Below are 24143 nucleotides of genomic sequence, written 5' to 3' on the forward strand. Positions count from 1 at the left end.
TCACTGGTTATTTTTGCAGTGATCACACTGGTTTGTCTGGGGTTAATGGAGTGCTCACTGGCTATTTTTGCAGTGATCACACTGGTTTGTCTGGGGTTAATGGAGTGCTCATTGGCTATTTTTGCAGTTATCTCACTGGTTTGTCTGGGGTTAATGGAGTGCCCATTGGCTATTTTTGCAGTGATCTCACTGGTTTGTCTGGGGTTAATGGAGTGCTCATTGGCTATTTTTGCAGTGATCTCACTGGTTTGTCTGGGGTTAATGGAGTGCTCACTGGTTATTTTTGCAGTGATCTCACTGGTTTGTCTGGGGTTAATGGAGTGCTCACTGGTTATTTTTGCAGTGATCTCACTGGTTTGTCTGGGGTTAATGGAGTGCTCATTGGCTATTTTTGCAGTGATCTCACTGGTTTGTCTGGGGTTAATGGAGTGCTCATTGGCTATTTTTGCAGTGATCTCACTGGTTTGTCTGGGGTTAATGGAGTGCTCACTGGCTATTTTTGCAGTGATCTCACTGGTTTGTCTGGGGTTAATGGAGTGCTCACTGGCTATTTTTGCAGTGATCTCACTGGTTTGTCTGGGGTTAATGGAGTGCTCACTGGTTATTTTTGCAGTGATCTCACTGGTTTGTCTGGGGTTAATGGAGTGCTCACTGGTTATTTTTGCAGTGATCACACTGGTTTGTCTGGGGTTAATGGAGTGCTCACTGGTTATTTTTGCAGTGATCTCCCTGGTTTGTCTGGGGTTAATGGAGTGCTCACTGGTTATTTTTGCAGTGATCTCACTGGCACTAGGTGCAGCACTTAACTTTGTTCCTCATTCTCAATAGAGGGTCGGTAAAGACTCACTTGTGTTGGATCTGTAACCCCCGCAGATGTGATGGTTCCTTTTTACGCAGTTGAATTTTGAAAGCAATTACTTTTATTATTACTTTCCCTTTAGCCTGCGGAGCTGACAATCTAAGGTCCTCATAGGGTCGCTTTTATAAAAAGCCTGTGTCTTTTAGAACAAGAAGCTTTGTCAGTCCCTTTTATACACAGAAGCCTCTGCACATTTAAACCCCTAATTAAAGCAATTACAGAAGCTTCTTTTAAATATAATAAAATTTGTGTTGGGGGGCTGAAAACTTCACCCCAAAAGCCCCATTTATTACTAATCCGCCTCTGTTTATTAACCAGAATTCACAATTGCACTAGTCCTCCACTACCATAGAGAGACTTCCCTTCCTCGGGCAGCCCCGCCCCTTAAGGTGTCAAGCTAACCAATCAATGAGCGATTCCGGATTCGCAATCCCCTCCTACTGACATCACAGCCTCTCAGCTACGGCCGTTTGGTTTTTGAAACATTTGAAGCCTTTGAGCGGGAGAGGAAGGAAGTGTCTTGTTTTGACGGGGTGGGAAAATCATAATAACAGCGGCGGGTCACAAAGCAGCGCGCGTTACGGGACTCGGAATCGGTAAGTGTCAACTGTATCCGTGCGCGTGGGACGCTTCTCGTAGGCTGCTGTGAGCTGAGGGCCGGGATGAGCCTGATCTCCGCTGTTAGTGATTCCTAAGTGCCGGCTGCTGCTGCTGCTGTGACGTACAACCCTTTAAACTCACAAGCTTCGCGGCTGGACTGGTTTGTTCCTCGTCAGCACCAGTTGTTCTCTCCTGTATTCAATATAAACCTCCTATTTGCTACAAATAATTACACACGATCCCAGGCTTCTCTCCTCCTTACCTGCTGCTCATACCATTTGTCCTAAACTGGGGGAAACTGCCTGTAGTGGTTTCCTCCCCATTGTTGCTGTATATGACCTGGTTTAAATGGCTGGTGCTGTCCCCCCTCCTTTTGGTTTAAATGGCTGGTGCTGTCCCCCTCCTTTTGGTTTAAATGGCCGGTGCTGCCCCCCCTCTTTTGGTTTAAATGGCCGGTGCTGTCCCCCTCCTTTTGGTTTAAATGGCCGGTGCTGTCCCCCCTACTTTTGGTTTAAATGGCCGGTGCTGCCCCCCTCTTTTGGTTTAAATGGCCGGTGCTGTCCCCCTCCTTTTGGTTTAAATGGCCGGTGCTGTCCCCCCTCCTTTTGGTTTAAATGGCCGGTGCTGTCCCCCCTACTTTTGGTTTAAATGACCGGTGCTGCCCCCCCCTCTTTTGGTTTAAATGGCCGGTGCTGTCCCCCTCCTTTTGGTTTAAATGGCCGGTGCTGTCCCCCCTCCTTTTGGTTTAAATGGCCGGTGCTGTCCCCCCTCCTTTTGGTTTAAATGGCCGGTGCTGTCCCCCCTACTTTTGGTTTAAATGGCCGGTGCTGTCCCCCCCTCCTTTTGGTTTAAATGGCCGGTGCTGTCCCCCCCTCCTTTTGGTTTAAATGGCCGGTGCTGTCCCCCCTCCTTTTGGTTTAAATGGCCGGTGCTGTCCCCCCTCCTTTTGGTTTAAATGGCCGGTGCTGTCCCCCTCCTTTTGGTTTAAATGGCCGGTGCTGTCCCCCTCCTTTTGGTTTAAAAGGCCGGTGCAGTCCCCCCTCCTTTTGGTTTAAATGGCCGGTGCAGTCCCCCCTCCTTTTGGTTTAAATGGCCGGTGCTGTCCCCCCTCCTTTTGGTTTAAATGGCCGGTGCTGTCCCCCCTCCTTTTGGTTTAAATGGCCGGTGCTGTCCCCCCTCCTTTTGGTTTAAATGGCCGGTGCTGTCCCCCCTCCTTTTGGTTTAAAAGGCCGGTGCAGTCCCCCCTCCTTTTGGTTTAAAAGGCCGGTGCTGTCCCCCCTCCTTTTGGATTAAATTAGGGATGCACCCAATCCACTATTTTGGATTTGCCCGAATTCCTTCGGGCGAATACAGAACCGAATCCTAATTTGCATATGCAAAAGGTGGGAAGGGGAAAACATTTTTTACTTCCTTGTTTTGTGACAAAAAGTCACGCAAATGCAAATTAGAATTTGGATTAAGTTCGGCCGGGCAGGAGGATTTATCCAAATCCTGCCGAAAAAGGCCGAATCCTTGATTCGGTACATCCCTAGTTTAAATGGCTGGGGCTGCCCCAGTAACTTATTTGCCATCTATTTGCCTAGATCAGGAGTCCTCCACCTCCATCTGTGAGCCACATTCAAATGTCAAAAGTATCGAGGAGCCGCATGAGAAAATTAACTGTGACTTTTGTTTTTATGCCTCCAAAACTCGCCTATATGTGTATCTATAGGATCCGTTATACGGAATGATTGGGACTTGTTTTTTTGTACCTTATGTCTACTAAACATTAAACAATAGGAATCTTTTGCCATCAATATGGATTTATTCACTTCATTACCATCAAGTACAATATATTCTCTTATAAAGAGAAAAAATCTTTTTTTTTTTTAAAAAAAACAAACAAATTATGGACCCGTTGCAGGTGGCCTTCCTATAATTGAACTTTCTGGATATCTGGTTTACGTAATTGCTCTAATTTTCTTTAAATATCACTGACATTCATCATTTCTGTCAGTCTTTGCTTCGGTGGAGCTTACAATCTAAGGCAGTGATCCCCAACCAGTAGCTCGTGAGTAACATGTTACTCTCCAACCCCTTGGATGTTGCTCCCAGTGGCCTCAAAGCAGGAGCTTATTTTTGAATTCCAGGCTTGGAGGCAAGTTTTAGTTGCATAAAAACCAGGTGTATTGTCAAACAGAGTCTCAATGTCCCCCCCTCCTTTTGGTTTAAATGGCCGGTGCTGTCCCCCCCTCCTTTTGGTTTAAATGGCCGGTGCTGTCCCCCCCTCCTTTTGGTTTAAATGGCCGGTGCTGTCCCCCCCTCCTTTTGGTTTAAATGGCCGGTGCTGTCCCCCCCTCCTTTTGGTTTAAATGGCCGGTGCTGTCCCCCCTCCTTTTGGTTTAAATGGCCGGTGCTGTCCCCCTCCTTTTGGTTTAAATGGCCGGTGCTGTCCCCCTCCTTTTGGTTTAAAAGGCCGGTGCAGTCCCCCCTCCTTTTGGTTTAAATGGCCGGTGCAGTCCCCCCTCCTTTTGGTTTAAATGGCCGGTGCTGTCCCCCCTCCTTTTGGTTTAAATGGCCGGTGCTGTCCCCCCTCCTTTTGGTTTAAATGGCCGGTGCTGTCCCCCCTCCTTTTGGTTTAAATGGCCGGTGCTGTCCCCCCTCCTTTTGGTTTAAAAGGCCGGTGCAGTCCCCCCTCCTTTTGGTTTAAAAGGCCGGTGCAGTCCCCCCTCCTTTTGGTTTAAAAGGCCGGTGCAGTCCCCCCTCCTTTTGGTTTAAAAGGCCGGTGCTGTCCCCCCTCCTTTTGGATTAAATTAGGGATGCACCCAATCCACTATTTTGGATTTGCCCCGAATTCCTTCGGGCGAATACAGAACCGAATCCTAATTTGCATATGCAAAAGGTGGGAAGGGGAAAACATTTTTTACTTCCTTGTTTTGTGACAAAAAGTCACGCAAATGCAAATTAGAATTTGGATTAAGTTCGGCCGGGCAGGAGGATTTATCCAAATCCTGCCGAAAAAGGCCGAATCCTTGATTCGGTACATCCCTAGTTTAAATGGCTGGGGCTGCCCCAGTAACTTATTTGCCATCTATTTGCCTAGATCAGGAGTCCTCCACCTCCATCTGTGAGCCACATTCAAATGTCAAAAGTATCGAGGAGCCGCATGAGAAAATTAACTGTGACTTTTGTTTTTATGCCTCCAAAACTCGCCTATATGTGTATCTATAGGATCCGTTATACGGAATGATTGGGACTTGTTTTTTTGTACCTTATGTCTACTAAACATTAAACAATAGGAATCTTTTGCCATCAATATGGATTTATTCACTTCATTACCATCAAGTACAATATATTCTCTTATAAAGAGAAAAAATCTTTTTTTTTTTTAAAAAAAACAAACAAATTATGGACCCGTTGCAGGTGGCCTTCCTATAATTGAACTTTCTGGATATCTGGTTTACGTAATTGCTCTAATTTTCTTTAAATATCACTGACATTCATCATTTCTGTCAGTCTTTGCTTCGGTGGAGCTTACAATCTAAGGCAGTGATCCCCAACCAGTAGCTCGTGAGTAACATGTTACTCTCCAACCCCTTGGATGTTGCTCCCAGTGGCCTCAAAGCAGGAGCTTATTTTTGAATTCCAGGCTTGGAGGCAAGTTTTAGTTGCATAAAAACCAGGTGTATTGTCAAACAGAGTCTCAATGTCCCCCCCTCCTTTTGGTTTAAATGGCCGGTGCTGTCCCCCCTCCTTTTGGTTTAAATGGCCGGTGCTGTCCCCCCCTCCTTTTGGTTTAAATGGCCGGTGCTGTCCCCCCCTCCTTTTGGTTTAAATGGCCGGTGCTGTCCCCCCCTCCTTTTGGTTTAAATGGCCGGTGCTGTCCCCCCTCCTTTTGGTTTAAATGGCCGGTGCTGTCCCCCTCCTTTTGGTTTAAATGGCCGGTGCTGTCCCCCTCCTTTTGGTTTAAAAGGCCGGTGCAGTCCCCCCTCCTTTTGGTTTAAATGGCCGGTGCAGTCCCCCCTCCTTTTGGTTTAAATGGCCGGTGCTGTCCCCCTCCTTTTGGTTTAAATGGCCGGTGCTGTCCCCCCTCCTTTTGGTTTAAATGGCCGGTGCTGTCCCCCCTCCTTTTGGTTTAAATGGCCGGTGCTGTCCCCCCTCCTTTTGGTTTAAAAGGCCGGTGCAGTCCCCCCCTCCTTTTGGTTTAAAAGGCCGGTGCAGTCCCCCCTCCTTTTGGTTTAAAAGGCCGGTGCAGTCCCCCTCCTTTTGGTTTAAAAGGCCGGTGCTGTCCCCCCTCCTTTTGGATTAAATTAGGGATGCACCCAATCCACTATTTTGGATTTGCCCGAATTCCTTCGGGCGAATACAGAACCGAATCCTAATTTGCATATGCAAAAGGTGGGAAGGGGAAAACATTTTTTACTTCCTTGTTTTGTGACAAAAAGTCACGCAAATGCAAATTAGAATTTGGATTAAGTTCGGCCGGGCAGGAGGATTTATCCAAATCCTGCCGAAAAAGGCCGAATCCTTGATTCGGTACATCCCTAGTTTAAATGGCTGGGGCTGCCCCAGTAACTTATTTGCCATCTATTTGCCTAGATCAGGAGTCCTCCACCTCCATCTGTGAGCCACATTCAAATGTCAAAAGTATCGAGGAGCCGCATGAGAAAATTAACTGTGACTTTTGTTTTTATGCCTCCAAAACTCGCCTATATGTGTATCTATAGGATCCGTTATACGGAATGATTGGGACTTGTTTTTTTGTACCTTATGTCTACTAAACATTAAACAATAGGAATCTTTTGCCATCAATATGGATTTATTCACTTCATTACCATCAAGTACAATATATTCTCTTATAAAGAGAAAAAATCTTTTTTTTTTTTAAAAAAAACAAACAAATTATGGACCCGTTGCAGGTGACCTTCCTATAATTGAACTTTCTGGATATCTGGTTTACGTAATTGCTCTAATTTTCTTTAAATATCACTGACATTCATCATTTCTGTCAGTCTTTGCTTCGGTGGAGCTTACAATCTAAGGCAGTGATCCCCAACCAGTAGCTCGTGAGTAACATGTTGCTCTCCGACCCCTTGGATGTTGCTCCCAGTGGCCTCAAAGCAGGAGCTTATTTTTGAATTCCAGGCTTGGAGGCAAGTTTTAGTTGCATAAAAACCAGGTGTACTGTCACACAGAGCCTCAATGTAGGTTGACAATCCACATAGGGGCTACTAAATGGCCAATCACAGCCCTTATTTGGCACCCCAAGAACATTTCTCATGCTAGTGTTGCTCCCCAACTCCTTTTACTTCTCAATGTTGCTCACGGGTTCTAAAGGTTGGGGATCCCTGATCTAAGGTCTTTGTAATGTATTGTCGGCAATATAGGTTTGCTTATGCTATTGTCTGCCTTTTAGCAATGTACAGTCATTATATTATCATCGTGTGATATATATTTTCGGCATGTATATCTTTAGTTTTTATCTTATTGGTTGGCTGCCAAAGGGTTATGTGACTGATGCTGGAAGCATCTCTGGACGCTGTTTTTTGTCCGCTCGTGTAGAATTCTGACCGCTAACGAGGAGTGTCACTGGCAATGCGTTTCCTAATTCTGTTTACAAGAAGTGGCCGCTGGCAGAAACTAGGGCATGTTTTTATTCCAGGCTCCTAAATTATGTGATGTGATTGAATACATTTTGTTATGTTTGACCCCCTGAGCATAAGTTGTAAGTTGATTTTGTAAAAAGCTTCTTGTTTGTCAACATTGCATTTTTATTTGCTATTATTGAACCCTTCTTTATTTCCCAGGCTCCACCATGAACGATGCAGAGTGCCTGTCCCACCTGTTGCAGGTGTGCTCCCGCAAGACCGAGGAGTTTGTTCGGACTCTCGACACCAAGCACATGGTTTGGCTTCTGGAGATTGAAGAGGAGGCAAGAAAGATGTTCAGCAGGTGAGTTTTGGATGAACTATAACAAAAAACCAACTATAGTTAAAGGGGTCGTTCACCTTCAAACAACTAGTTGGTTTCAGATAGAGCATCAGAAATAACACATTTTTCCAATGACTTTCTATTTTCTACGTGTGACCGTTTTTCTAATATTGAAGTGTAAAGTGTCATTTTTCACTTTCTAAAGCAGCTCTGGGAGGGGGGGTCGCCGACCCTGTGAACTGTTCTAAATTGATACATCTAATTGATACATTTCTTATCTTTGTCCCTGCTGAGCAGAATCTCTGAGTTTCATTACAGGCAGAATTGATACAATGGTTGCTAATATTCCAGAGATGCTGCTGACAAATGTATCAACTGATTGTATCAAAACTAAATATTGCAAAATTGTCAAAGTTTAGAGTCCGCACCTGAATTACTGAGCTGCCAGAGACAGGAACATTACAATTTAAAGGGGAACTCTGGCTTCCAAACCAAAGAGGCCACATAACACAGAAACCTCTAATATACCCATCACAGTTACCTGTTTCTTCAAAAAGTCTGAATAAATGGCATTTTCTATGCTGAAATCCAGCTGTTTAACAGTTCTTCTCTTTCTGCATCATTTGAAATCCTGGCAGGGAAGGTGGGACTAAACACTGATGTTACAAATTGTAACAACTACTCCCCAGCTTACAGACAGCATGCAGGAACTACATAACCCACAATGCATTGCACTATGATGTTCTGTTCCTTATTGAAATCACATGTGCAGGGAATTGTGGGGTTTGGAGCATGCAGGCTGAGGACAGATGGCTGTTGATACAAAGTAACAGTAGTCAGACAACTCAGCAAAGTAGTCAGACAGATCAGCAGGGGGCTAGGCTTAGGGTAGAGTCCTGCACGTAACCAGTTTCTTAAACTGAACCCGCATACTTACCCACTACCCGACTCGCAAGTACCTAATCTGCAACCTGCTGACCATCAAGAAACAGGAAGTGCTGTCATTGTAAACCGGACGTGACATCATTAGAAGTTGGTGTGATCATAAAAAAAATGGAGTAAAACTCGCTATTGACAAGACCCTCAACCCGGAGAAACGATGACCCGTGTCTATACCCGCTCCCAAAACTTTTGCCCGCAAGGTACCCGACCGCTGCAGGACTCTAGCTTAGGGAACTGTCAGAAACCATGATTCTGCATATTTTTAAATTGATGTATATTGCAAAGTTGCTTGAAATTATGTTTACTTTTCAAAAAACAAAAAAAAAAACCAGAAGAAATAAATAATGGAAAGTAAATAAAAAAAAGTCCATTTTTGGGGAACAATCTGAAAACGACTGAACTGATAAGAGTGTTAGTGGACGGTGAACAACCCCTTTAATTCTAGGATGCACCGAATCCACTATTTTGGATTCGGCCGAATCCTTGGTGAAAGATTCGGCCAAATATTGAACCTAATCCAAAGCCTAATTTGCATATGAAAATCAGTGAGGGGGAGGGAGAGAGCAGCGCGCTTTTACTTCCTTGTTTTGTGATGAATCTACTAGAAAATCGTGCAATTATTAAATAAACCCACTAGGCTGGTTTGCCTTCTCGCCGACTAGAATCTAAATCACTGGCGGGATGGCACTCTGAATGCTTAATTTTCCAAAGTCGCCCGAAGTTTCCTCGTGTTCTAGCTGGCGGGAAGGCAGTTCGGGGAGATTAGGCACCCTGAAGAAGAGGCGATTTGTTGCCGGACAACTAATCTCCCCAAATATCCACGTGTGTCTCTTTTGATCCTTGATCCTAGTATCGCCATTCTTCTTTCTCCCTTAGTGACTTCAATGCTGAACCTGAGCTGATGCCAAAGACTCCATCTCAAAAGAGGCGCAGGAAGAAAAGGACCTCGATTCTACCAGATGAGAATCGGGATCCCAGTGGGCGCAGGTTCGAGTTCATTGCTTAAAGGATTTGCTTTCTGTTGTAATGGATGTGTGGGAATTAAAATGGTTCTAATGTGATACTGATACTTACTTAAATGTTGCCAGCATTAAATCAGAACATGGGCAGACTTACTACAAAATATCCTTATCTCAATTTAAACCAACTGATTTTGGGAGTTGCAGTTCTGCTACTGCTATATTAACATGCATTGACATTTGCTTTTAAATAAGAAACAAGGTCAGATTTTCTGTAGATGCCAGCAATGTTTGCCTGCCCATCTTAAAGGAAAACTATACCCCCCAAAATGAACACTTAAGTAACAGATTTATATCAAATTAAGTGGCATATTAAAGAATCTTATCAAACTGGAATATATATTTAAATAAATATTGCCATTTTACATCTCTTTCCTTAAACCACCATTTTCGTGATGGTCTGTGTGCTGCCTCAGAGATCACCTGACCAGAAATACTGCAGCTCTAACTGTAACAGGAAGAGATCACCTGACCAGAAATACTGCAGCTCTAACTGTAACAGGAAGAAGTGTGGAAGCAAAAAATAGAACTCTCTCTGTTAATTGGCTCATGTAGCCTAACATGTATGGTTTGTTTATGTGCACAGTGAATCGTAGGATCCCAGGGGGCGGCCCTTGTTTTTAAAATGGCTATTTTCTATTAAGGATTACCCAATATCACATACTACTAAAAAAGTATATTATTATGAAAAGCGTTTATTTACGTGAAGCAGGGTTTTACATATGAGGTGTTTTATGCAATATCTTTTTATAGAGACCTACATTGTTCGGGGGGAGGTATAGTTTTCCTTTAAAGGATCAGTAACATCATTTTTTTTAATTAAAAAAATTCATTAGTGTAGAACGAAAAAAAAGACATATTAAACTTTAAAATTGCAAAGCCTTTATTAAGAAATAACTTACCGAAACTCTGCTTGCACTCCTCTTCAGAAAAGGCGACAGGGCGACAATCTATCATGCAGTGTTCAATTTCTCCTCCCTGGCTATCTCCTATAAGGAAAGCAGGGAGGAGAAATCAAGCGCCGCACGATTGATCGCCGGATCGCCTTTTTTGAAGAGAAGCACAAGCGGAGTTTCAGTAAGTTATTTCTAAATAAAGACTTGGTGATTTTAAAGTTTAATATGTCTTTGTGGGTTTTTTTTCGTTCTATACTAATGAATTTTGTAATAAAAAAAAAAATCTATGTTACTGATCCTTTAATGAATCTTGCCTTTTGACTTGACACAGGATATCTCGTAGACGAAGCAGTGCCAATTGGAGCAGTTCTGTACGCAGGCTTTCGGTCAGAAATCAGAATAAAGTAAATGACGATTCTATCCAGGAAAATCCAGCACAACCAAAACGGATGACCCGGGCTAGGGCCCAAGCTAGCATTATGTGCCCGCCTGCAGTAGAGCAGGCTTTGCCTGAGTCGCCATCACAGCTCTGTCAAAAAAGTGTCCAGGTTAAGATCAGTGAACACGAGCGCAGAAGTGCAGAGCAGAAGCTCAGAGAGTCGGATATAGAAGATTCGGAGATGAAGACTGATGTACAACCCATCCCAGAGATTACAAAGGATCATATCTCAGAAATCATGAACGCTGCAGGACCACCGCCAATTCCTGACATTCCAGCAGTCCCTGTTACTCCTGAAAACAAAAGCAGAGCTGCAGGCAAACTTAAGATTTCTGGCAGCTCCACGCCAATACAGACTGCTGCAGTGGTGGACCTGACCTGTGAGTCTCCACGACCTGCTAACGAGCTGGTAAACGAGCAACCACTGAACCTCTCGAATGAAAGTGCAACGCCTACAGGATCAAAATCCGACCGTCGTTCAGTGCGTCGTAGCCTGGTGGTCAGAAAATCAAGCAGCCGCCGAGCCTCGCTTGTCAGTCAGTTCTCTCTAGTCAGTAAGCGGGAAAGCATGACTCGTGAAGCTGTGCGTAAATCCATACGGCAATCCATTTCAAAGAAGAAAGCCACAATGGAGACCTCTTCTACATCAAGCCAGAGGAGCTGTAAGTCTAAATGAAAATTTAATATAAGCTTCAGCATACTGAAATAAGAAGCTTTCTAAATACAATCTGTTAAAAGTTTCTGAAATAATCAAGTTTATCTTCACTATTCCTCTGTTTCTCTTTATTCTGTCTTCATGTGGCAGTTGGGTGTCAGATATTCATTGACAGTTAGATCCATTATATCTTAAGGGGGGGCTCCTTTTGCCTAGAAGATTTATCACCACACATCGTGTCTCTCTACGTACAGAATTTGTGCAAAAGGCAGTTTTGTTTCTACCGGAATCCGTTATTTGAGTGAGCTCTAAAACATCTGATCGGAAAGGAGCCCCCCTATAAGATATATTGGATCTAACTGTCAATGAATATCTGACACACAACTGCTGCATGAAGAGAGAATGAAGAGAAACAGATGCTGAGAGAGGAATAGTGAAGATAAACTTGATTATTTCAGAAACAATGCAGAATATTTAATTGATTGTATTTAGAAAGTTTATATCATGCTAAATAAACCATGATGGGTGCTTTTTTCCTCAATATTTTGTTGGAAATTCTATATTAAAGGATAAGTATTAAGGGATACATGTACTTCTAATATGAATGAATGAATTTTGTTACAACAGCGCCACCTGCTGGTCAGTTTCTGACCAGTCTTACCACCAAGTAGTCAAGGAAGTTGTCAGGAGAAAGAAAGAGGCTGCTCTGATGTTCTTCTGCTTAGGAATAAAATTAGGAACCTTTCTCACATCTTTCCTAAGCAGAAGAACATCAGCCTCTTTCTTTCTCCTGACAAATTCCTTGACTACTTGGTGGTCAGACTGTTGGGAAACTGACCAGCAGGTGGCGCTGTTGTAACAAAATTCATTCATATTAACAGCCCATGTATCCCTTAATATCTTGAAATGAAAATTAAATAATGAATGTACATTACAAAAGTGCCCCCTCATCAATTTACATTCACTTATTTTAAAGGTTTACTTATCCTTTAAGATGTGTTCTAGGCTAGTTTGATTTTATTCATCTTTACTCCAATATGTATGTATATGAGCTTATTGTGTTAGCTTTGCTTATTCCTCTATTTTCGCACCCCAATGACCTTCTAACCTTAAATCTGTACTGAGGGTTGTAAGTAAGAGGGTTGTAACTTGTGTTATATTAACTAAAGAGATGCCTGTTATCTTTCTGCTGCTTGTTTTCTGCAGGTCACAGCTCTATTGAAATGGTTGATGATGAGATCACTATCAAAATCAGGTAAGGAACACGTGATAAATCTCAAGTCGGTTTCATACAGCAAGAATCCTGGTATTTATTTCTATTCACTTCTCTTGCAGACCTGAAACTGCCCCAAGTGAGACGGTATCAGAAGAAGTAAGTACAGATATCAAGTAGTGCTTAAAGGCATGTAAAGGCAAAAAATATCCCATTTTTACTTTCTTTAATGAAACAGAAACCTATCTCCAATATACATTAATTAAAAAATGTCTACCGTTTTTATAAAAAACTTGACAGTATGCAGTGAAATTCCCCCTTCATTTACTGCTGTGGATAGGAATTGTCAGACGGTCCCTAACTGCTCTGCAGGGAAACAATCATACTTATGAACAGCAGGGGGAGCCCCAGTCTTACTTCCCAGCCCTGCAGAACTCAAGCAGCTTTGTTTGTTTCCCTGTAGAGCAGTTGGCGACTGTGTAGAGATTTTTATTGGATTTTATTTTTGCCTTTACATCCCCTTTACTGTTTCCAACTCCAGCTGCAGGGACAAAGATCATGGAGCCAGATTTAAACAGATAAACTGGGATTCTATTTGGAGGATTATTTTGCTGCAGCCAATGGTTCTGCAGAGTTGGAGAAAGTTTATATTAAACAATACAAAAACTATAAAATCCACATTAGATCACATGACAACACAGGACCCAGTGCAGTCTGTATATTCTGATTATTAATCAGTCTTGCTGTATTGGCTTCTGGCAGATATTATTTGACTTGTGCTGTTTTGATCATTTTCGACAATCCCTAAGCAGCCCAGACCACACTGAGCATGTGCACAGTCTTGGTCTTGCAAAGATGTATAACAAAGTTACAAGATGGTGACCCCCTGTGGCCAACTTTGAAAGCATAAATCATTTGTTTGATTAGGCTTGTGGTGCAGTAAGTTCATGTTTATGTTTAGTATACAAAATACAGCATTTCTAGCCTTATTTTATTTTAGACTTTAGTTCCCCATACCCAGCCACAATATGGATGATGCCACTCCTTTACTAGAAATCGTTCCAGTAATGAGCTGTTTACTTGTACATCAAAGGATTTACCTTAAACTTTTTTCATTAGGCTCCTGCAGCAGAAAGCCCTAGGAGCTCCCTTCGATCACGTGCCTTTAAAAAAATTGCTATAAGTAACTTGTCTGAGTCTGAAGAGCCTCCAAGAAGAGTGACGAGGCAGATGGTGGCAGTGGATGCAGGTGAGGTTGGAAAAGGTTTTCTTCTGTCTGCTTGCTGTGAAGAAGGCATGAGCGTATGGCAGTCTATGTTCATATACCATTTTATGTACATTTATTTAATGTAATGAATTCCTAAGTAAAGTAGAGAATCGGATACTTAAAGGGGGAACTATTGTGAAAATGAAAATGTAAAATGTTTCCTCATACTGAAATAAGAAACTTTCTAAATACAATCAATTAAAAATTCTGCATTGTTTCTGAAATAATCAAGTTTATCTTCACTATCCCTCTCTCAGCATCTGTTTCTCTTCATTCTGTCTTCATGCGGCAGTTGGGTGTCAGATTCACTGACAGTTAGATCCAATATATCTTATAGGGGGGCTCCTTTCCTAGCAGATGTATTAGAGCTCACTCAAATAGCTATTGCAGTACAAACAAAATCTAACAAACTGCCTTTTGCACAAATTCTGCATGTAGAGGGACATGATGTCTGGTGAATTTAATAGTGATCTCTCATACATCTGCTTGGCAAAAGGAGCCCCCCCTATAAGATATATTGGATCTAACTGTCAATTAGTATCTGACAACCAACTTCTGCATGAAGAGATAAAGGAAAGTTAGTGAAAAAAGTCTTAATTTCTGGGGAACAATCTGAAAACAACTGAACTGAAAAAAGTTTTTGGAAGGTCAACTGTGAAACTGTACCGGCATAAGTAGTGGAGTTAAGTGGCAGTTATGGGTACTTTGCAATTGCGTTACCATTATTAAAAACTACTGTTTTACTCTTTATCCAGAACTTTTGTAAAATGTAAGGCCTTTGAGAGAGGGTTTTCTAACTCTGTCCCACTAATCACGTTATACTTTTACAGAACCCACACCAGAGACTGCTGACGATGCTCAGAATAATAGGTAGGTTCTCACCACATCGGCTACTCTTATCTTTATTACTGGGCACATATGTATTCTACTAATACTTTAATTCTATCCTTAATAGAAGAAAGAGTTACAAGCGAGCAGTGGATGAATTGTCCGATGATGAGAGGCCATCTGAAGGAGAGTGTTCACCTCCCAGAAAGAAGACCCCATCCCCTCCATGTCCCCCAAGCAAGGTACTGTCCTAGTGATTATACTGAAACGTATGTTCCACTGGCTAAATCAGATGTCTAGTAAATCCAACAATTTTGTTTTTTATTGCAGATTGTAAAGCCCCCTCCACACATGAAATCTTTTCTGCACACAGTGCAAAAGAACCAGTTTCTTATGATGACACCAGGCTCTATAGGAAAAAACATAACGCTGAAATCCTTCATCAAACGCAATACACCCCTCAAACCTGACCCCAAGGTAAGAGAATGGAGCCCACTTGTGTGCCGTAAACGGAGCAATGGAGTGCAAAGCCCTCTGGAATTATGGGAAAAAATTCAATGTGTGTGTATGAGAGCATGTAAGGTAGTAGTTTCCACATAGATAGTGGAGGTTCGGGGCTTGGAGCAGTGGAATGCCTCTTAAAGGAAAACTAAAGCCTAACTAAAGATTTAGCTAGAAATGTTGTACATGATGTTTTGTGCTTCTGTACCAGCCCAAGACAACCACAGCCCTTTAGCAGTAAAGATCTGTGTCTCCAAAGATGCCCCAGTAGCTCCCCATCTTCTTTTCTGCTGACTCACTGCACATGCTCTGTGCTGCTGTCACTTACTGAGCTTAGGGAGCCACTCACAATATACAGTACACATAGAATAGAAATGTCACAATATAAGGCTGATTAGTAATTAATACAGATAATTACTAAATGGCAGCACAGAAACCAGTGCAATTAGCATCAGAATTTCAGCAAACCTGTAGCATCAGCTTATATTACAGCCAGGGAAGCTCGTTTTCTGCTGGATAATTAGTGACGAGCCCTAAGCTTAGCTTCTCAACAGCCAATCAGAGCCCACTGAGCATGTGAGTGTCACAGACACTTTCCAAGATGGTGACCCCCTGTGACAAGTTTGAAGTCCTGGATCATTGCTGCTATTGACAAGCTGAAACTTTAGCCTCGTGCAATAAGTTCACTATATAAAATATGGATTTTTAGCCACATTCATTTTTAGCGTTTAGTTCTCCTTTAAAGGGGAACTATCGCAAAAATGAATATAAGCTTCAGCATACTGAAATAAGAAGTTTTCCAAATATAATGAATTAATAATTCTGTACTGTTTCTGAAACTATCAAGTTTATCTTCACTATTCCTCTCTCAGCATCTGTTTCTCTTCATTCTCTCTTCATGCAGCAGTTGGGTGTCAGATATTCATTGACAGTTAGATCCAATATATCTTATGGGGGGGCTCCTTTTGCCTAGAACAGTGATCCCCAACCAGTAGCTCGTGAGTAACATGTTGCTCTCCAACCCCTTGGATGTTGCTCCCAGTGGCCTCAAAGCAGGTGCTTATTTTTGAATTCCAGGCTTGGAAGTAAGTTTTAATTGCATAAAACCAAGTATAGTGCCAAGTAGAGCCTCCAGTAAGCTGCCAGTCCACATAGGGGCTACCAAATGGCCAACCACAGCCCTTATTTGGCACCCCAAGGGACTTTTTCATGCTTGTGTTGCTCCCCCAACTCTTTTTACATTTGAATGTGGCTCACTGGTAAAAAAAAAAAAAAAGTTGGTTGGCCTAGAAGATGTATTCGAGCTCAATCTGTTAAAATCACCAGACATCATGTGTCTCTCTACTTGCAGAATTGTTCTTTTTTGTTAGATTTTGTTTGTACTGGGATCAGTTATTTGAGTGAGCTCTAACACATCTGCTAGGAAAGGAGCCCCCTATAAGATATATTGGATCTAACTGTCAGTGAATATCTGACACCCAACTGCTGCATGAAGAGAGAATGAAGAGAAACAGATGCTGAGAGAGCGATAGTGATGATAAACTTTTCAGAAATAATGCAGAATATTTAATTGATTGTATTTAGAAAACGTCTTAATTCACTATACTGAAGCTGATATTAAATTTTCATTTTTGCGACCGTTCCCCTTTAAGGAGAGATTCAGATGCACCTGAAACCCAATTTGATATTTCGATTTTAAAGATCTAATACTTTTCAAGTGATGAGTTTTAGCATTGCCCCAGCATAGTTTACCCCCTGTGTTATACGGGCACCTTTCAACAAGAGGTTATAGTCGCCCTAGAACTGTGCTGAGAATTCTGATCTAAATTCTTTGGCCTAAAACTTTTTTTGTTGTTAAAGTATATGGAGTGTTTTAAGCAGCTTGTATTATATTTAGTATTTTTTTTTCTCTTTTCTTTCCTAATTGAAGTCTGAAGTAAGTAATTTCTGATTTCTTTAGATGTCACTGGTGTTGGGTACAGGGTGGAGTTGCACCTTTTAACAGGGTTGTTCACCTTTGAGTTAACTGTTAGTATGATGTAGAGAGGGATATTCTGAGACAATTTGCAATTGGTCTTTATTTTTTATTATTTCAGGTAGGGGTGCACCGAATCCACTATTTTGGAAATAGAAATAGATTTTGGAAAGATTTGGCCGAATACCGAACCGAATCCAAACCCTAATTTGCATATGCAAATTAGGCGTTGGAAGGGGAAAACATTTTTTACTTGTTTTCTGAAAAAAGTCACGTCTTTTCCCTCACAGCCCCTAATTTGCATATGCAAATTAGGATTCAAATTGGCTGGGCAGAAGGATTTGTTGGAATCCGAATCCTGCTGAAAAAGACCGAATCCTGGATTCGGTACATCCCTAATTTAAGGTTTTTAAGTTATTTAACTTTTTATTCAGCAGCAATCCGGTTTGCCATTTCAGCAATCTGGTTGCTAGGGTCCAAATTACCCTAGCAACCATGCATTGATTTGAATAAGAGACTGAAATACGAATAGGAGAGGCCTGAATAGAAAGAGGAGTAATAAAAAGAAGCAGTAACCATTCAGCATCAACGATGCCCATTTTTAAAGCTGGAAAGAGCCAGAAGACAAAGGCAAATAATTAAAACTATAGAAAGTAAAAAATTCAAACCAATTGAAAAGTTGATTAGAATTAGCCATTCTATAACATACTAAAAGTTAACTTAAAGGTGAACCACCCCTTGAGGATCTGGAATTACTTTCTTGGTGTCACAACTAAAACAATACAGTGCTTTCTGGGCAGTGTGTAAAGGACCCCCTTGTATTCATAACCATTTTACTGAGTATTTCAGCTTGAAAACTCAGATGAAAGTAGCCTGGTTCTCACTGTTGCATGTCTATCCCAGGAGAAGGAGCGACAGCGTCTGGATGCGTTGCGCAAAAAGGAAGAGGCAGAGCTTCAGCGCAAGCAGAAAATCGAGGAGGGCAAGAAACGCAAACAGGAAGAGCTGAAACTGTAAGTGCTCCTGATAAGGTATGAAGATCCAAATTACGGAAAGACCAGATATCTGGAAGCCCCAGGTCCTAAGCATTCTGGATAACCGTTCTCATACCTGCACACCATATTGCTTGTGAGGATAAAAAAATTCCTATTTGGAGGCAATTCTAATAGATACTGCTGCAGATTTATTTGCATAAAATCTGCATCATGCAGAAAAGAAAGTGATATTCTTGTGCTGAGTAAAGCTGAGTGCAGTAGAGTAATCACCAGGCTGGTGTGTTTTTAAAGAAGAAACAAATCCGTTTCTCCTTTAAAGACCCATGTCCTACAGAAACAGTAACCATCAGGCCTGTGAACCTTCATCTGGGTGACAAAAGGCAGACGTATATTTTCTGCTTCCATGGGGGGGGGGGTGTATTTACTTATACATTAATAAAATCTTTAAACTGTAAAGAAACTACTACAGAATATTGTTCTGCAAATCCAATTAGAAATTTGTGTTTTTCCATAAACAGGCGCAGGGAGGATCGGTTACGCAAAGTCCTACAGGCACGAGAGCGAGTGGAGCAACTAGAGGAAGAAAAGAAAAAGAAATTTGAGCAGAAGTTTGCACAGATTGACGAGAAGAGTGAGAAGGTAAAATCTCTTCTGAGATGCAGAAGGCGTTGAGCATTATAGTTGTACTCTAGGCAGATCTGCTGTATTTTGCCATTTTATCTACAATGTCTGCAGTGTTTAGAACACTTACAAATCTGGGTTTGTTTGCAGGTGCGAGAGGACCGAATGGCAGAGGAGAAGGCAAAGAAAAAAACGATGGTGAAAAAACAGGAGGAAGTTGAATGCAGGAGGAAACAGGAGGAAGAGGCACGGAAACTAAAAGCCAAACAAATGGTTAGTTTACCCTTCGAATGCACCAAAATAACAGGAAAGTTCCCGGATGAAGGAGCCTGTAATCATTTCTGCTCTGCCATTATACAGGAGGAGGAGGAGCGGAGACATCAAGAACTTCTGCAAAAGAAACGAGAAGAGGAAGAGATGGAAAGGCAAAAGAAAATGGCAGAGGCAAAGAGAGTCGCTGAGCAAGAGAGAGAAAGGCAGCTGTTTGCTGAAAAGGAGCGACTGAGAGCAGAAAGGTATATTCTACATGTCTATGGCAAACATATATACATTTATAGTGTATCTGACAACTATTGTGTGATGTTTGGCAGTACGTCTTCTCTTGAATTATATAAACAAACGTTTTCTCTAATTGTAATATTCCGTGACTTGGGTTTCACTTGGATATGAGCCACAAAAGTCATTTGAAACCACTTTTTTTTTTTTTAAAGGAGACATAGGATAAATGAAAACCCCATAATTCTGTAGGCAATAATGTATAATATATGGTGGCGTTTTTACTTTTGGCTGTAAATTCATTATGGATGCATCAAATCCAGGATTTGGTTAGGGATTCAGCCTTTTTCAGCAGGATTCGGTCAAATCCTTCTGGCCGGCCAAACAGAATTTGAATTTGCATATGCAAATTAGGGGCGGGAAATCGCATGACTTTTTGTAAAGTAAAAAATGTTTACCCTTTCCCACCCCTAGTTTGCATATGATAATTTAATTTGCATATGCAAATTAGGGTCAGGTATTCGGCCAAATTGGATTCAGCCATAAATAGTGGATTCGGTGCATCCCTAAAATTCATATTTTGTCTTCAAAAATGGTCCCTTTATTGGCGTTCAAATGAGGGGTGGGCGTGTTCTAAAGGTGCCAGAAGCACAATAGGAGGGGGACAGCCAATCACAGCCCTGCAATCACACAATCAAAGGCATGTTTCAGTTCCCTGTCAGGTCAGCCTAGCTGCTGATTGGTTCCTGTCCTACAGTGCAGTGAACTGAGTGCCGCCGGCTCCCCTGCTCAGCCTGGGAATTAAGGGAGAGCAGGAAGCGAAGGGAGGGATTATTAGGGTTTTTGCAGAGATATCCAATAAATCTGCCTGAAACATTTAAAGAACATTTCTTCTATATTTAAGAGTTTAATGCACTGGTACATTCTTGTTTTTGAAGTATCTGTTCAGTCTATAGGACGCTAAAACTTAATGGTAAGCTTGGCCCTCTCTTATGACTGATTACAAAACTGTTGTGCTGCAGAGAAAGGGAAAGAATAGAAAGAGAAAAGACCCTGCAGCTACAGAGAGAGCTGGAAAGAGCAGCACAGGAGAAAGAGCAGCAGAGACGAGAGGCAGAAGAGCGCAAGAAGAGGGTGAGTATCGAATAATATTTGAATCTTTCCTATTCTGTGACCAGTAGAAAGCCTATTGTGTCTGCTCAGTTATGTGCTGTACGATGAGATCTTTAAAGGGTACAAGACATCTGATGGGTCTCTAGTGGATTTAGAAACACATAAGCAATTTGGTACCAAGCACCATCCTTATTCTGTGATGCAGGAGCAGCAGCAACGCCTGGAACAAGAGAGGTTGGAGAGGCTGCGCACGGAGCAGGAAGTGAAGAGACTTCAGGAAGAGCAGCAGAGAAAAGCCAAGGAACAAGCGGCAGCAGCAGCAGCTCCAGGGATGAATGTTACTGTAGACATGCAGGTGTGTGTGATCATATACTGATCCCACTTATAATACTGACATAGAAATATATGGCCAGTCTTTCTGATGCTGCACGTTAACTGCGAAACCAAAATATCAGAAGCAAATCCATTCATAGTAAGTTAGGTTGAAAAAAGACACACGTCCATCAAGTTCAATCTTTCAACTCTATTTTAACCTGCCTAACTGCCAGTTGATCCAGAGGAAGACAAATGCAATGGGACCAGTCCCTGGATCAACTTGTACTATGAGCTATCTCCCATATCCCTGTATTCCCTCGCTTGCTAAACACCATCCAACTACTTCTTAAAGGAACAGTTCAGTATAAAAATAAAATCTGGGTAAATAGGCTGTGCAAAATAAATAATGTTTCTAATCTAGTTAGTTAGCCAAAAATGTAATGTATAAAGGCTGGAGTGACTGGACGCCTAACATAATAGCCAGAACACTACTTCCTGCTTTTCAGCTCTCTTGCTTTCCACTGATTGGTTACCAGGCAGTAACCAATCAAAGATCTGAGCGAAGGCCACATGGATCATAACTGCTTTTGAATCTGAGCTGAATGCTGAGGATCAATTGCAAACTCACTGAATAGTTATGTCCCATGTGGCCCCCCTTATAGTCACTGACTAACTCAGTGTTAGAGAGCTGAAAAGCAGGAAGTAGTGTTCTGGCTATTATGTTACACATCCACTCACTCCAGCCTTTATACATTACATTTTTGTCTGACTATATTAGATACATTTTTTATGTTGCACGGCCTATCTATTTACCCTGTTTTTATTTGTACACTGAACTGTTCCTTTAAAGGAGTGGTTCACCTTTATGTTAACTTTTAGTATGTTGTAGAATTGCTAATTCTAAGCAACTTTTCAATTGGGCTTCATTGTTTATTTTCTATAGTTTTTTTTTTTTTTTAAAAAAAACAAATGCTCTAAGGCTACACATTTATTGTTGTTGCTACTTTTTATTACTCATCTTTGTATACAGGCCTCTCCTATGGTCTCTTATTCAGATCAATGCATGGTTGCTAGGGGAATTTGGACTCTTAGCAACCAGATGGCTGGAACTGCAAACTGTAAAGCTGCTGAATAAAAAGCGAAATAACTCAAATTATAAAAAATGAAAAGCAATTACAAATTGTCTCAGATTATCACTCTCTACATCATACTAAAAGTTAACTCAAAGGTGAACAACCCCTTCTTATACCTATCTAATGTATCGGCCTGTACCACTGATTCAGGGAGAGAATTCCACATCTTCACAGCTCTCACTGTAACAAACCCCTTCCCAATATTTAGGAGGAACCTTGGGTATCTCTGTACAGGGGTCCTATTTCACGGACCCTTTCAGCTCACTATTTTCCCTTTTTCTCTAGAACTCGCCCGCATGTGAATCTTATGAGATGACTCCTAAGAGCTACAAGGTTCCATCTGTTAAAGCCAATGCAGACAATTATGGAATGGATTTAAACAGCGACGACTCCACCGATGACGAGAGTCAGCCAAGAAAACCCATTCCAGCCTGGGCTTCTGGTAAGTAGTCTGGTCTATATGAAACGACTTCTGTTTTGTTCGACCAATCACCGCAGCCCATCCAATTACAACTGTGTTTTCTCACCCACAGGTAACCTACTTGCTCAGGCTGTTAGTCAGCAATACTATAAACCCATAGATGCGGACCATATGTATGGCACCATTGACAGCCCAAAACTGGAGGAACTGTTTAACAAGAGCAAACCTCGCTATTTTAAGCGCACCAGCTCTGCTGTATGGCACTCCCCTCCACTTAGCAACAGACACCATCTTGCAGTGGGTTACGGCCTCAAATACTGAGACGAAGGAAAGCAGACTTTACTCGTACTATCAAGAGTACTATCAAGACTACTACACGCTGCTTCCCCCATCCCATCTAATGTCTGTCCTATGTAAATTTCTTTTTGTTGTTTTAACTGGCTTATCTTTATTTGTATTGTAGAGACTTGTCATTTTTAAAAATAAAGGTTATATAAGGGAGCGTTCATTTTACCATAACTGCTTCAAAGACAGATTTATCCATCAAATATGGATGCATGTAAATAATGCAAGAAGCTATTGGAATATGATTATACAAGTGGTGGCACCGATAGTAACATTGTTTACATCTGTAAAGAGAATACGTGAGCGGCCATTTATCATCTTTGTATGTGTTTACTTTCTTTAAAGGGCGTGTAAAGGCAAAAAAAAGAGAAAATCCCATTTTTACTTTCTTTAATGAAAAGAAACCTATCTCCAATATACTTTAATTAAAATGTGTGCCGTTTTTATAAGAAACCTGACTGTATGCAGTGAAATTCTCCCTTCATTTACTGCTGTGGATAGGAATTGTCAGACGGTCCCTAACTGCTCTGCAGGGAAACAATCATACTTATGAACAGCAGGGGGAGCCCCCGCCTTACTTCCCAGCCATGCAGAACTCAAGCAGCTTTGTTTGTTTCCCTGTAGAGCAGTCGGCGACTGTGTAGAGATTTGTATTGGATTTTATTTTTGCCTTTACATCCCCTTTACTGTTTCCAACTCCAGCTGCAGGGACAAAGATCATGGAGCCAGATTTAAACAGATAAACTGGGATTCTATTTGGAGGATTATTTTGCTGCAGCCACTGGTTCTGCAGAGATGGAGAAAGTTTGTATTAAACAATACAAAAACTATAAAATCCATATTAGATCACATGACAACACAGGACCCAGTGCAGTCTGTATATTCTGATTATTAATCAGTCTTGCTGTATCGGCTTCTGGCAGATATTATTTGACTTGTGCTGTTTTGATAATTTTTGACGATCCCTAAGCAGCCCAGACCACACTGAGCATGTGCACAGTCTTGGTCTTGCAAAGATGTATAACAAAGTTACAAGATGGTGACCCCCTGTGGCCAACTTTGAAAGTGTAAATCATTTGTTTGATTAGACTTGTGGTGCAATCAGTTTGTTTAGTATACAAAATACTATTCTGTTCTATTTTAGACTTTACTTCCCCTTTAATTAAACTGAATAGGATTGTTTTGCTTCCAATAAGGATTAATTATATCTTAGTTGGGATCAAGTGCAAGGTACTGTTTTATCACAGAAGGAAAATGTTTTACAAAATTTTAATTATTTGAGTAAAATTGAGTCTACGGGAGAAGGCCTTTCCAAGCTTTCAGGATAACGGATCCCATACCTTAATCCTACAATTAATACGTGTCAATCACATTAGAAACTATGAAATCTAGTTGTTGTGGTGTTACAAACTTAATATGCCCAGTCTTCCCAGTTTGCCAACTTAGTAAAGCTAACTAAAGAAGTAGGTAGAAATGTTGTACATGATGTTTTGTGCTTCTGTACCAGCCCAAGGCAACCACAGCCCTTTAGCATTAAAGATCTGTGTCTCCAAAGATGCCCCAGTAGCTCCCCATCTTCTTTTCTGCTGATTCACTGCACT

The 24143-nt window shown here is 41.6% G+C and overlaps 1 protein-coding gene across 2 annotated transcripts; it reads left to right on the top strand.

Annotated features, from left to right (window-relative positions):
• Nucleotides 1-1297: 1297 nt before the first annotated feature.
• incenp.S (inner centromere protein S homeolog) lies at nucleotides 1298-22713 on the top strand. 2 transcript variants are annotated; one of them, NM_001137571.1, is given in 19 exon segments: nucleotides 1369-1455; nucleotides 7246-7390; nucleotides 9188-9298; nucleotides 10558-11327; nucleotides 12527-12575; nucleotides 12656-12692; nucleotides 13653-13782; nucleotides 14631-14670; nucleotides 14756-14870; nucleotides 14959-15105; nucleotides 17060-17065; nucleotides 18008-18117; nucleotides 18618-18738; nucleotides 18871-18993; nucleotides 19081-19235; nucleotides 20238-20349; nucleotides 20534-20683; nucleotides 22062-22218; nucleotides 22310-22713. In NM_001137571.1, coding segments are annotated over 18 exon segments (2679 nt in total). In that variant the 5' UTR covers nucleotides 1369-1455; nucleotides 7246-7253; the 3' UTR covers nucleotides 22519-22713.
• Nucleotides 22714-24143: the final 1430 nt, after the last annotated feature.

Source organism: Xenopus laevis, chromosome 4S (assembly GCF_017654675.1).
Source record: "Xenopus laevis strain J_2021 chromosome 4S, Xenopus_laevis_v10.1, whole genome shotgun sequence".
NCBI lineage: Eukaryota > Metazoa > Chordata > Amphibia > Anura > Pipidae > Xenopus > Xenopus laevis.